This window comes from Lolium perenne, unplaced genomic scaffold (genome assembly GCF_019359855.2).
Source record: "Lolium perenne isolate Kyuss_39 unplaced genomic scaffold, Kyuss_2.0 unplaced26, whole genome shotgun sequence".
In the NCBI taxonomy this organism is placed as follows: domain Eukaryota; kingdom Viridiplantae; phylum Streptophyta; class Magnoliopsida; order Poales; family Poaceae; genus Lolium; species Lolium perenne.
In genome coordinates, this window is record NW_027248984.1 from 1,522,476 (window position 1) to 1,534,952 (window position 12,477).

General features: G+C 49.2%; 1 protein-coding gene and 1 pseudogene across 1 annotated transcript; one reads left to right on the forward strand and one right to left on the reverse strand.

Annotated features, from left to right (window-relative positions):
* Window positions 1-600: 600 nt before the first annotated feature.
* Window positions 601-1,853, reverse strand: LOC127334185 (uncharacterized). The gene is made up of 2 exons (XM_051360605.2): window positions 1,026-1,853; window positions 601-928 (listed from the first exon to the last, which is right to left on the reverse strand). Exons 1-2 carry the CDS (start codon window positions 1,600-1,602, stop codon window positions 849-851), a joined length of 657 nt encoding a protein of 218 aa, XP_051216565.1. The 5' UTR covers window positions 1,603-1,853; the 3' UTR covers window positions 601-848.
* Window positions 1,854-2,729: 876 nt separating this feature from the next.
* LOC127328984 (uncharacterized) lies at window positions 2,730-11,560 on the forward strand (annotated as a pseudogene).
* The last annotated feature ends 917 nt before the right edge of the window (window positions 11,561-12,477 follow it).

Here is a 12,477-nt window from a genome sequence, read left to right on the forward strand (position 1 = left end):
ATATAGAGATCTACTTATTGATTGTATTAGAGATGATAATTAGAAGTAGCGTTGCCTATGATGTGTTTATCCTGGCTATTTTAATTGCTTGTTGCAAGTATAGATAAATTATTGCACTTAGATCCTTAAGGACTGCATTCAACAGTAATATGAACAGCGGGTGGCTAAATATGAACATCGACATGGAAATAAGGCTGTTCATGGCATCGGAGCGGCCTCAGAAGCATGTATATTGCTCTGAACCATGACATAATTATGTAACTTTCTCTCTAAAAAGGGCCATAGACAGGCAATTCAGAGTTTATGTGAACTAAACCAACAACCTGAGCAAGATGGGGCACATGTAGTACTGTACAAGCAACGCCCAGTTATTTCAGACATTCAGCTTGTTGTATTACATATGTACATCTAAAGCCTGTGATTCAGAACCGAAATTTGAGCGGTCCAAATGTTCTCCCCTACAATCCGTACAGTACAATTACTGGCTCTGATTTCTGGTGGAGATAATTTGTCCCCTCGGGTGAGCGTATGTTTTTAGTGAATATATATCTTGCCGGTATGAGCTCCTAGGTTGTCAACAAAATGGATCAGCAAAAGCAGTTGATGAACATGAAGAATGTCCTTGTATCAAATGTTGTCCTGTCAGTACAGGGACGGCGCACAAATGTTGCCAGCACATACATACGCACTAAACTATGCACAAGAGCCATGCATGGGGCGTCACCAGAGCAACAAGGTTACGACGTTGTGTTAATAGGTAGCACCGGTCATGTCCTCTCACTCGCCAGCTATCGAAACAATCGGTACAACAACGGTTCTTCAGGAAGAGTAGTCAGTTGCAGAGGTTTTCAGCTAGAGTGCTTCACAGAACAAGCAACTACCTGAGCCCATTGCCTAAGCCTTGTCTTGATAAGCTGAGGGTTGTCGCCTGTTGCGTCACACGGACCAAACAACCAAAAGCATGAAGAATTATTCACATAACTTCCGGAATCTAACAACACATTAACAAGAAAAACGTTACTTACCTGGACTGGAAATTTTCAGCGAGTCAAGGAGAGAGTGCTGCGCCATAGGACTACCGCCCGGGCTCGACTGTGTGGAAGATGAGGATCTCGCCATGGAAAGGGATGGCAACGAGCGGCTGCACACCCGCATCTTGGGCTCTGAGAGTTGCCGGTTGACGGCGAAATACAGGTCAAGGGCGGGGAGCGTGTCGCAGAGGTTCTGCCCGCCGTTCTCCTCGTTGAACCCGAACCCAAGCTCCATAGACCCCTTCAGTTCGTCAAGGTCCTCGTCGGTCACGCCGTTGCCGATGGCGTTCATGCTGGCGCTGGCCTCGCGGTCAGCGTCGTACATGCCCATGCTGCTTCTCTGCCGCTGAATCTGCCGCCGGCGCTTCTCCCACTTGACCTCCCTGGTGGTCTCCTTCATGGACAGCTGCTTGGACAGCATCCTCTTCTTGTTGTTGCCGGCGGCGGCCGGGTGTGTCCGCGTCACAGGTGCCTGCGCGGTCATGGAGACCTCTTGTTCCCTACCGATGAAGAGCGACAATGGTGGTGGACGTGGAACGCCACGCTTGTGCTCTCTGCCGCTGTTGGCCATGTCCTGTGCAATGGTTTCCCTGCAACGATGTAATGTGTGCAGGCTATCGAATGCGCCGCCGTTAACGTTGCCTTCCCTCCTCCGAATGGGATGGCGGGTTGCCGCGTTGCCTCGCAGCAGCTGCCGTATCACGACAGCGCCGCGGCAGGAGGAAGGAGAGCGGGAATGTTGGGAAGACGAGAGAGGGAGGTCAGGCTCCTCTCATTTGAAGGAGGGGAAGGAGGAAGAACAACCCAAAATTAGGAGCGTAACCCCGTTTCGTTGATCCATATGCATGCCTCTTTTCTACCTCCAAAATGCTAACCATGCCGGATGGTTGTTTCTAACCGTAGGCACTCCGTGCCACTCGGCTAACTACTTCAATTAGGTCCTAGACAAAATCGGCATGCACCAAGGGATTGCTATTTAAGGTGAGTATTGGAACCAGACAAGAACTAAACTGAACACACCCGTATCCAAGTCCTTTGGTTCATAAATCTTCTCCTCCTTAATCGTGCCGGCTGCACCGCTCTGGTTAAGTCCGTCCTGTCCTCTATGCCTATCTTCCTTTTGACGGCTTTAAAAGATGACAAAGGCATCCTCAAGGCTTTTGCCAAAATCAGCCGTGGGATGCTCCGGGCGTGCAAAGAAACGGTCAGCGGAGGGAAATGCAAGGTGAACTGGCAAAAGGTATGTCACCCAAAGGAGCTTGGGGGACTGGGTATCCTGGACCTCGATAAGTTCTCGAGGGCTCTCGGACTTCGATGGCTATGGTACAAGTGGACGGCTCCGGACAAGCCGTGGGTGGGCTCCGAGACCCCCAATGATGCCGCTGATTTAGATCTCTTCAACGCGGCCACTCGTGTCACCATTGGCATTTGGCAATGGCGCCAAGGCCTCCTTCTGGTCTTCTTCATGGCTTCATGGCACCCCTCCAAAGGACCTTGCTCCCCTGATTTTCAAAGCTTCCACAAGGAAGAATCGGACGGTCCAGGAGGCGCTCGTTGATCATAACTGGGTCTCAGACATTGCGGTAGACGCCTTCACCGTTGAGCATATGGAGCAATATGTTCGTCTTTGGGATCTCCTTTTTGAGGTCCAGCTGATCCCACACACTGAGGATTCCATCACTTGGTCCTTGACCCCTAATGGTTGCTACTCTGCCAGCTCCGCCTACAAAGTCCGATTCCTCACGGCTCTTCCTTGCCAGTTTGGGAAAATTGTCTGGAAGACCTGGGTCCCTCCAAAGTGCCGCTTCTTTGCGTGGCTCGCCGTCCAAAATCGCCTATGGACCGCTGATCGCCTGGAAAAGCGGGGATGGCCACACCACCCCACCTGCCAGCTCTGCAGATGCTCCCGAGACGGCTCGACATATCCTCTTCGAATGTCGTTTCTCCAAGCGCATTTGGACCGCAGTGGCCTCCTGGCTCTCTTGCCCGGATCTTATTGGCAGCCTCGGAGAGGGAAGATCAAAGGTCATTGATTACTGGCAGGCCATCACGTCGACCACTACCTCTTCTCCCAAAGGTCTACGGTCTGCAGTAATTCTCATCACTTGGGAGATTTGGAATGTGAGGAACGAACGCGTCTTCAACAACAAGTCCTCACTGCCATCGGTCGTTATGCACAAGATCCGGGAAGAAGGAAAAGACTGGATCCTTGCAGGAGCCAAGAGCCTAGCAGAGCTCGTTAGCTAAGTTGTTCTGGGGCGGAGTTTGTTCCGCCCCATCCCCTTTTTTTCTGTTTGTATGGCTCTTGCCATGTACCTGTTTGCTTCTCCTATATCAATATAAGGCAAAAAGCTTTTTTGCCCGTTCAAAAAAAAAAATTTCATCACCTCCTTATATTAATTAGATGTCGTGGATTTGGACGTATCTAGGTACATTTTGTATATAGACATGTCTAAATTTAAAATTGTGATAACTAATATAAAAGCGAGGGAGTACTAGGATCTGGCCCCTGTAAAGAAATTTGTATGGATTAGTTCAGAAGATCTAAGCTATTAATATCGCTTGGTGAAACGTGCTGAGTTTGATTCATGAATCTACTTCCATCTCAGTTCATCGGGTTTGCGCATATCTCCAGATTATCAATTTGACCAACATAATATCAATTGTACAACACATTAACTATATCATTAAAAAATAGAACACCTAAGATTTCTAATGGAATATGTTTTGTAATATACATCTCATACTATCATGGTGAAATTTATAACCTAGGGATAGGCGCAAGCCCAATAAACCGTGACAAATGGGGTATTTCAAGGTCTGGCGACATGCATTACACACTAGACATGGCCAGATCATGTAACATCTTAAAACTTTCCAAGTTTTGGAATGTTAAATTAATAAATAAAGTTGATTGAATCTCTTGACTTTGTTGAAAATTCTCAAGGAAAAGCTTTTTAAAACTTGTTTTAACTTTTATCAAACTTGATTTAAAAATACATATTACGAGTGGATTATGATGACTATCCAACTTCATTGTATTTTGTTTGTAAACCATCTAAAGTGGTGCTCAAAATATACGATTTTTGATTTTGTCTTTAAACATAAAATCGTTTTGGAAGGTTTGTCAAATAGCCCTACAAAACAAAATATTCAAATTTCAGTTCGAAATATGTTCAATTTCCTTCTTAAAAAAATAACCTAAATCCTATTTCTGGATTTGCTAATATGCCTATAAGGCAAGTGTGTAAAACACACGAGAGCGCCGATTTGGTTCCCGGGAGCATTTTCTCCCGGATTTTTCAAAAAATCTGAACAAAGAAAACTTATCAAAATGTTCCGGAAAAAAATCATGCATGTACCTGACCATGGCACGCACAACCATGTAAAATGTCGCTGCGAAATGTCATCGTATGCGTCCTGGACATTTCGCAGCGATATTTTACAAGGTGGTGCGTGCCATGGTCAGGTACGTGCATGATTTTTTTTCGGAATTTTTTGAAAAGTTTTGAAAAAAAAATTGCTCCCCAAAAATCCAGGAGCAAATGCTCCCGGGAGCCAAGACGAATTTGCGAAAACACAACCCTTGTATTCTTTTTTATTGTGAACTAAAAAAAAATCTTAATGTTCCAAAATTGTACTGTGCTTCTTATAATTTCTACTGAATTTATTTGAATCAATTAGTGGCATAAATCAATTTGTACAAAAGATACCAGAGAAGACCAAAAGAAAGAAAGAGAAAACTAAAAGAGAGGAAAAGAAACGCAGCTAGCCGAAGCTAGTAAGGGCATCAGGGTGACGTAAACGGACACTGAGCGACCGTTCCGTCGGGCCAAAAAATGCGTCTAGTATCACCTCCAGCGGGGCACGCAAAGTAACCGGGCCATTCGCGACGACACAAACCTGGCCCAAATATGCGTCTCGGATGCATCTCTGCGGACGCTACACGGACGCGCAAAGTGTCTGCTTGCGTTTGGCGGACGTTTTGTCTGGCCCGCATGGCAGTGACCCAGCATTGATGCGTCTTCTCAGCGGCGCTAGTACTGGCGCCGAGGCGTCGCTTCAGCAGTCTGCGGCCGCGTAAATGGTGATACCTCGCGTGGCACGGCCATCGCCTACCTCTGCGCACGAAGTTAATGACGATGTCACGCGTGCCGCGGCCGTCGCCCTGCCTCCAACCTATATAAACAGGGGCGCGAGCATCTCATCTCCTCCCCACTAAACCCTAGCCGCCACACAACCTCCACCGTAGCGCTGATGCCGCTCAGTCTCCACCGGAACCACCATGAGCAGCGCCGGCCACGGCCAGGCTGCCGCGCCTCCACCTCCACCTCCCACTCCACCTCCCACTCCACCTCCCCCGGCCTCGAGCTCCGAAGAGGATTTCGATGACGACGACGGCACGGACGACCTCCTTGACCCAGTCATGAAGCGGAGAAGGAAGCAGAGGAGGAGTGGCGGACCACGCGGCATCCGACGCCGAGATGGAACGCCGCAGCCGTAGAGGACGACCACTCCGACATCTCATGATCTTCTGATGACCCTGATGCGTCTACCCCTGAGGAGAGGGCGGCGAAGCAGAGGACGTTAGTCGAGTCCTTCGAGACGCTCAAGAACGGCGCCGCCAAAGCGAGGTTGTGGCACTGCCTGCTAGAGGACGTGGCAGCGCACCAAGCCCTAGCGCCCGCACCGCAGGCGACGGAGAAGCTGACGAGGGAGGGACAAAACGACGGGACCAGCTCGTCAGGCAGCAAGTAGTCTAGGCTTCTACAACTACTTTGTATAGTTTAAATGTAGTACTTTCTATGCTTTCTAAATATATTGCAAATCTAAAAATGGATCGTCCCACTGTAAGTACACCAAACGTAAATGGACACGCGAACAAAATATATCCGCGGGACGACGTAAACAGACCACTTTGAACGTCCCACCGGTATGGGTCGCCGCGGCGGCCGCGCTAGGCCCTTCCATTCGGCTACGCACGCCAGCAGCCAGCGTCGCACGCCCCGCGTTCTATTTTTTTTATTTTTTTTCACGAGCTCATCCCTAACCTCCCGCACGCAGGCGCCCACGTCGCCCACCTCCCCACACTCGCCCGTGCCCTCCCCGCGGCCTCCGAGCCCTCCCCTTTAAAGCCCCCGACCCCCTCTTCTTTTCCTCCCTTCCTCCCAACAGAAAACACGCCGCTAGGCTGACGAATTTTGTCGCCGGAGTTCGTCAGTACAGCCGCAGTTCGAGGAAGATTATTTCGATGAGCAAGGACCGCCCCGAGCCCCTCCCTCCTGTCCCTTTCTCTTCCTTTTGATCTTGCGCATCTCCCTGATTTGTTCATGTCTTTTATTTCGCACGGAAACGAGCACCTCGACGACCACCTGAAGCGTGCCGTCGCTTCACCGACTCCGGCCACTGCTCATGGCGGTTCCAGGAAGCCCACCTCGACGCCGACCTCACCACTGGGCTCTCCGCGACGAGCCAGTTCCGTGGACATCTTTCCCGAACCAGGAGACCACCGGAGTTTTTTTAGATAAAAGGCACTCAAGTGCCCAACTTTGAATTAACAAAGCCACCAACGGCGAAAACGATACAAAGTGCTAAACCCAGCTTACAGAACGACACCACACACCCACACGAACTACCGAAGAAGCTACAACCGGAAGCGTGATCAACGAGCTCAGCCAAAGCGCCTACGAGACTCGGAGAAGAGCTGGAGTCTACAGTGTCGGGCCGGAGCTTACTCGAGAGCGAGCCATTTTCACGCGCGCCTCAACAGAACTCCTCCGTCGCAGAAACGCCACCGGAAGCCGACCACCACCGGGGGCCAACCCTCGAAGCCCACAAACCGAACAGCAGCGCCAAGGTAGCTCGACAAGGGAAGGGGCACGGAGCAAGCCTTGCCGAAGATCGCCGAAGAATCACCTCCGTCACAACCATCGGAGAGCCTCGAGTTGTGGACTCCAAGACGGTGTCTTCAAGAAGAGCACGACACCGGAGTGCCGCCACCGCCCGATCCGGGGATCTTGGGTTTTCACCCGGAGCATGCAAGGGGGCAGGGAGAAGCCAGAACGACGCCTTCAAGAAGGAAGCGACGTCCATGGACGCCGCCGTCGTGGCCCTAGAAGGTCCAGGGCAAGAGTTTCCTCTCGGCATGATCTCTCCACCTCCCAAACATGGCAAGGGACGCCACCGAGGTGGCCGCCACCACGCCCCCACAAACCACAGCTCGCTAAGCACCATGACAGCCCCCTGTCCATGGCCCCAGCCAGCACCAGAACCTCGGGCTCGCCCGCCAACCCACAAGGTTCCCACCTTCCAGGGCCGCCGCCCCGGCAACCATGATCTTGCCACCGCGCAGAGAAAGGCACCACCTTGACAGGACCTGAGACACCCTCGCAGATGGCCGAGGCTAGAAGACTCCGACAGACACATCCCTCCGTGCTGCCGGCCCAGCGTGCCAGCAGATCCCCCCTGGGATGGCATGGCAACCTCCGGGCAGGTGCAGGGCATGGCAGCCAGATCCAGATCGGGCCCCCTGGCCCAGATCCGGCCGGCGCGGCCGCCCATCCGCACCCTCGCGCCCCACCCTGACAGCATGCTGCGCCAAGGCGACCGCGTCGTCTTCTCCAGTCTCCGTCGCCGGGAGGGCCAACCGCCGCCGGGTCAGACCACGTCGGGGGAGGCACACGAGCCGCCGGCCTCCGCTCCCCACGGAGACGGCATCCGCATCACACCCCCAGGCCGCCTCGAGACGCGCGAGCCTCGCCGGCCGCAGGCCGCCGGCCAGCCTGCCCCGGATGCGCCGAGATCCGCGCGGAAACATCACCTCCGGCCACGCCGCCCCCGCCTATGACCAGAAGCGAGGAGAGGAAGGCCCGCCGCCACCAGCACCGGCCGGGCTTTGCCCGGCGGCTCCAGCCGGCGGCGGCGGCGGTGGGGGCAGGAGGGGAGGACCTAGGCGGGGGAGAGATTAGGGTTCGCCCGAGCGCCCGCGGGAGCGCTCGAGGCGAACGGTCTTTTCTGATCGTCAAGTCGATAGAATCAGAAGGAGACCACCGGAGTGACGACGCCCGACCACCCCCACCGTCTTCATCTTCTACAGCCAACGCGTCTCTGCAGCCTTAAGTCACCACAACCAGCTAGATTAGATTTTACCAGATCCGTTGCAGATCATTCAATCTACGAGTAAATCTGAGGGCCTACCGTAGTCCAAATAACTCAACCGGTTCAACTATTCACCGATCGATCAAGTGCAGAGTGTACTAGCTATTTTTTTTATAAAAAAATATATTAATATCGCGGAGATACCAATTACACGCGGCCTCTACAACAACATCATGCCCTAATAACATAAAAGATGCACACAGCCAAAACAAAAAGAGAAAAAAATTACAAAAAAGAAAGGTCCCGCTACAGAGATCCATAACTTGAAACAGCAACACTGACACCATCAAACCAACACCAGAAGCTCAGATTCTCCATAAACGACGGATCCAATAAGGAAACAGTGCTCAAATGTCGTCGTCGTTCGCTCGTAGATCTTAGGATGTGTTTGGTTGGGGGAGCTGGGTCGACTCGCGTTAGGTCGCACCGGTTTGCCCGTTGTTTGGTTCGCGAGCGGGTAGGGGCGGAGCGGGCAGGGAGGGAATATACCCAAAATATGTTGCATGGGGGGAAACGGCAAAATCGGTGGAATCACCTGGCCCGCGAGTGGACTCGCTCACTTTCCCCCTTTGCTCACCCCTCGACCTCTCCTGCCTCCTCCACGATGGAACCCTAGCCGCCCGAGGTTCCCATCGAAGATCCGCGCGGGTACTGCACGGGAGGCGGTGGCCGGTGCGGCCGTAGGCACGGGAAGGAGCGGCGGCGGCGTCGACGACCTGTGAAGCAGTAGCAGCGGCGGCGTACACACATCATTATACAAAGGTTGCTTTGTTTCTGAAATTCCTAGAAATTGCTTGCTGAAATTAAATTTTGGATCTTCTTTTAGATGGGAAATCAAACAAATTTGTTAATTTGGGCTGCTGCTGTATATGTTTGGATGGTCATGGCTGTGGTTCTTGTTGAGTCTAAAAGAAAGAGCACGACCACCCATATGCTATGCACCAATTGTTGAAAGAGATAGGATGCGTATGGAGTATTTGAATAACAAAATCTGGAGGGATGAGACTACTTGCAAAAACATGCTTAGGCTTGGTAAAGGAGTATTTTTCGGTGTAATGTGTTCAGGGAACGCCATTTGCTTTAAGATACTATACATTTGTCTGTTGAGGAGCAAGTTGCAATGTTCCTCAACACAATTGGCCACAATCTGAGAACTAGGTTAGTTGCGACAAATTTTGATAGGTCAACTGAAACTACAAGCAGATATTTCAACTTAGTATTGCATGCTATTGGTGAGTTGCCAGATGAATACATCAAGCCACCTTCCCTGGATATTGCACCTCAAATTGCAGGCAACCATCGATGGGATCCATATTTTAAGGTAAGATGGGTAGGCAATAGATGTGGGATTTTAGAACCTCTAGAATATTACTAGGTTGCTAACTGGGTGTAATGTTGATGAATTAGGATTGCATTGTAGCAATTGATGGTACCCACGTGAGATGTTCTGTGCCTAAGGCCATGGAGCCAGCTTTTCGTGGTAGAAAGTCTTTCACTTCACAAACTATTTTGGCTGCGGTAGATTTTGATGGGAGGTTCACATATGTGCTGGCTGGTTGGGAGGGCACAGCTCATGATGACTAATAAAATTGTGTCAATTTGCTATGTAGATGATAAATAAGTACATAGCTAATTAATGATATGTTGTAGGTAAATATTACTTAGTTGACGCTGGCTATGGGGCTAAGCCTGGATTCCTGTCTCCCTTTCACAATACAAGATACCATTTAAACGAATGGGGACACCATCCAGTTGAAAATGCTGAGGAATTGTATAACCTTAGGCACTCTTCACTTCGCATAAGGGTTGAGTGTGCATTTGGTTCGCTCAAGAGGAGATTCAAAGTCCTTGATGAGGCCAAGCCCTTTCACCCATACCCTACGCAAGTTGACATTGTTCAAGCATGCTGCATTATACATAATTGGATGTTGACTGATGGGGCTGATGATATCTTCATAGAAGCACAAAATGATCCACCTGAAGCCCCAACGTATGTTGTACATGCTACAACTACACGAGCCCAAGATAGAGAACATCAAGCCACAGTCAATCTTATGAATAATACAGCCAATGCAATGTGGGAAGGGCGTGCACAATACCTTGCCAATCAAGATGCTTAGTCCATTTTTTGTAGCATTTAGAATATTTCTGTAATGTTTGGACTATTTATGTAATGAATAATATTTGTAATATTTTGAACAACCTATGTAAAGTGTTTAGGGAATGGCTACGGATGCAACGGATGAGTCGGCAGTAGGTTCAGAGGGTCGTTCAGTGGTGTGCTCGACTACTTCCATGTCAACTTTCATGTTGAAGCACCTATGTGCAATTGTGGAAGGTGGTGCAAGGACATCTACATGATTTAAGATGATGCACTACAATGGCTGTGCAAGGGCATTGAATGAACACTTTCGCCAATCCTTGACTGGAGCACAGATAAGCAACCATCATAGAACTATTAAGAAGAAGTTTGCCATGATCCAAAAAATCAAAGACACAGTCAGTGGTGCACAGTGGGATGATGAAACATCCACCATAAAGCTAGAGCATGAAATGGCTATAACCTATATTACGGTACGTTCATTCTTTCATAATATTACTTGCTGGAATTGTTATATTACTTGCTGGAAATGTCATATTCTTGCTGAAATTGTTGTATACTTGCTGCTTTCTTTCATATTATTGCTGGAATTGTCATATTCTTGCTGAAATTGCTGTATACTTGCTGATTTCTTTCATATTCTTGCTAGAATAGTTGCATACTTGCTAGAATTCTTGTATTAACTTGTTGCAATACTTTGTTTCTTTCCCATTCTTTCATATTCTTGTTGTTTACTTGTTAATTTCAGAAGCACAAAGCTGCAGCTGAGTTCATCAACAAACCAATAGAGAACTATCGAGAGATGCAGATCATATATGGTGACCGTTTGGCAACTGGGAAGTATGCTAAAGGGTCAAGCGAACCTATTGGGACTGCTGCAACATCAATGGACTGTGATGAGGATGATGAAGCTATACTTGCACACTCCAACAATGAAGGGACCTATGCCACAAGGCAAGTGAAGAAGCACAAGAAGGATCCTACTGAAGAAGAAGGCCTCGCTTCCATTCTTGGTCGTGTAGGATCTGAGCTTGCGGCTGCCATCATCACAGCCGGTGAGAAATCTGCCCCTCAGCCACCTCTTGATGAAATCCCTGATGCACTATATGAAACTTTGTTGGGTATGGAAGGCTTTAGCGAGGCGCAAATTGCTCACAACTTTGCTTTTCTGGTTGAGAATCCTAAAAGTGCCAAAGCTTTCATGAAGATGGGACACACAAGTCAGCAGACTTGGATGACTAGGTACATCAACAAAGAGTGGAAAGATTAGATAAGGTCGAGTGATCTTATGTGTGTCGAACCTTATGTCTGTCCGAACCTTCTATGTATGTGATCTTATGTGTGGCCAAACCTCATATTTGTCGAATGAATATGTGTGTCGAAACCTTCTATGTTTGTGATCTTATGTGTGTCAAAAAATTCGTATTTGTGAGTCTTTATTACAATTATCGTAACAAATGGTATATAATCGGTTGCTGATGTGTTTGGTTTGAATTTACTCGAAGGGATCTGATTATATCTTTGCACAAATTTAAAATAACAAGGAAACTGTTTTCTCACTTTTTATGGTTCGCTCAGTCAACCAAACATGAAAACTGGTTCGCACCATTTACTCAGACTCAAACAACCAAACACGAGAGTGGTTTGTTCGATTCACTCCCACTCAGGAAACCAATCACGAAACTCGGTTCGCTCCAACTAGACAACCAAACACTCCGACGAATGGGGTGGCCCGGCAAAATATGGTTGGCCACAACCCATGCAGTCTGAACCCCCAACCAAACACATCCTTAGGTTTTCACCCTGAAGAAAGTCATCTCCCTCAAAACAATTCCTTCAACAAGAACATTGCCAGTCACAACCAATTAAGGCCAGACCTTGGATTTTCACCCTGAAAGATAAGACTCTGAACTTCTCCTGTGCAGTCACCCCCACATACCAGTCGTTGTTTCAAATCACGAATCACCAAGCTGAATCCACCTCACCACCAAGATCCGACCATCAAAGCAATTCCACCGATCTCGGCTTGATGACCTTCTCCGCTAGCACCATGAAAAGAAAACAAGCTTCATGATATTAACAGCCAGCAGAGCTTCGAAGCGCTCCCTCTGAAACCAAACGGCCAGATAAAAACATGGGTGCTCAAGACCGAAACGACCCAATCCAGCAATCTTCAGGAATTATTCG

What these genes read in the sequence shown, in the direction of transcription:
- LOC127334185 (XM_051360605.2), bottom strand. Translation starts at nt 1,602, where the DNA reads ATGGCCAACAGCGGCAGAGAGCACAAGCGTGGCGTTCCACGTCCACCA. An exon ending in GCTGAAAATTTCCAGTCCAG is followed by an intron (nt 929 to 1,025) that starts GTAAGTAACGTT and finishes GTGACGCAACAG; the next exon opens with GCGACAACCCTCAGCTTATC.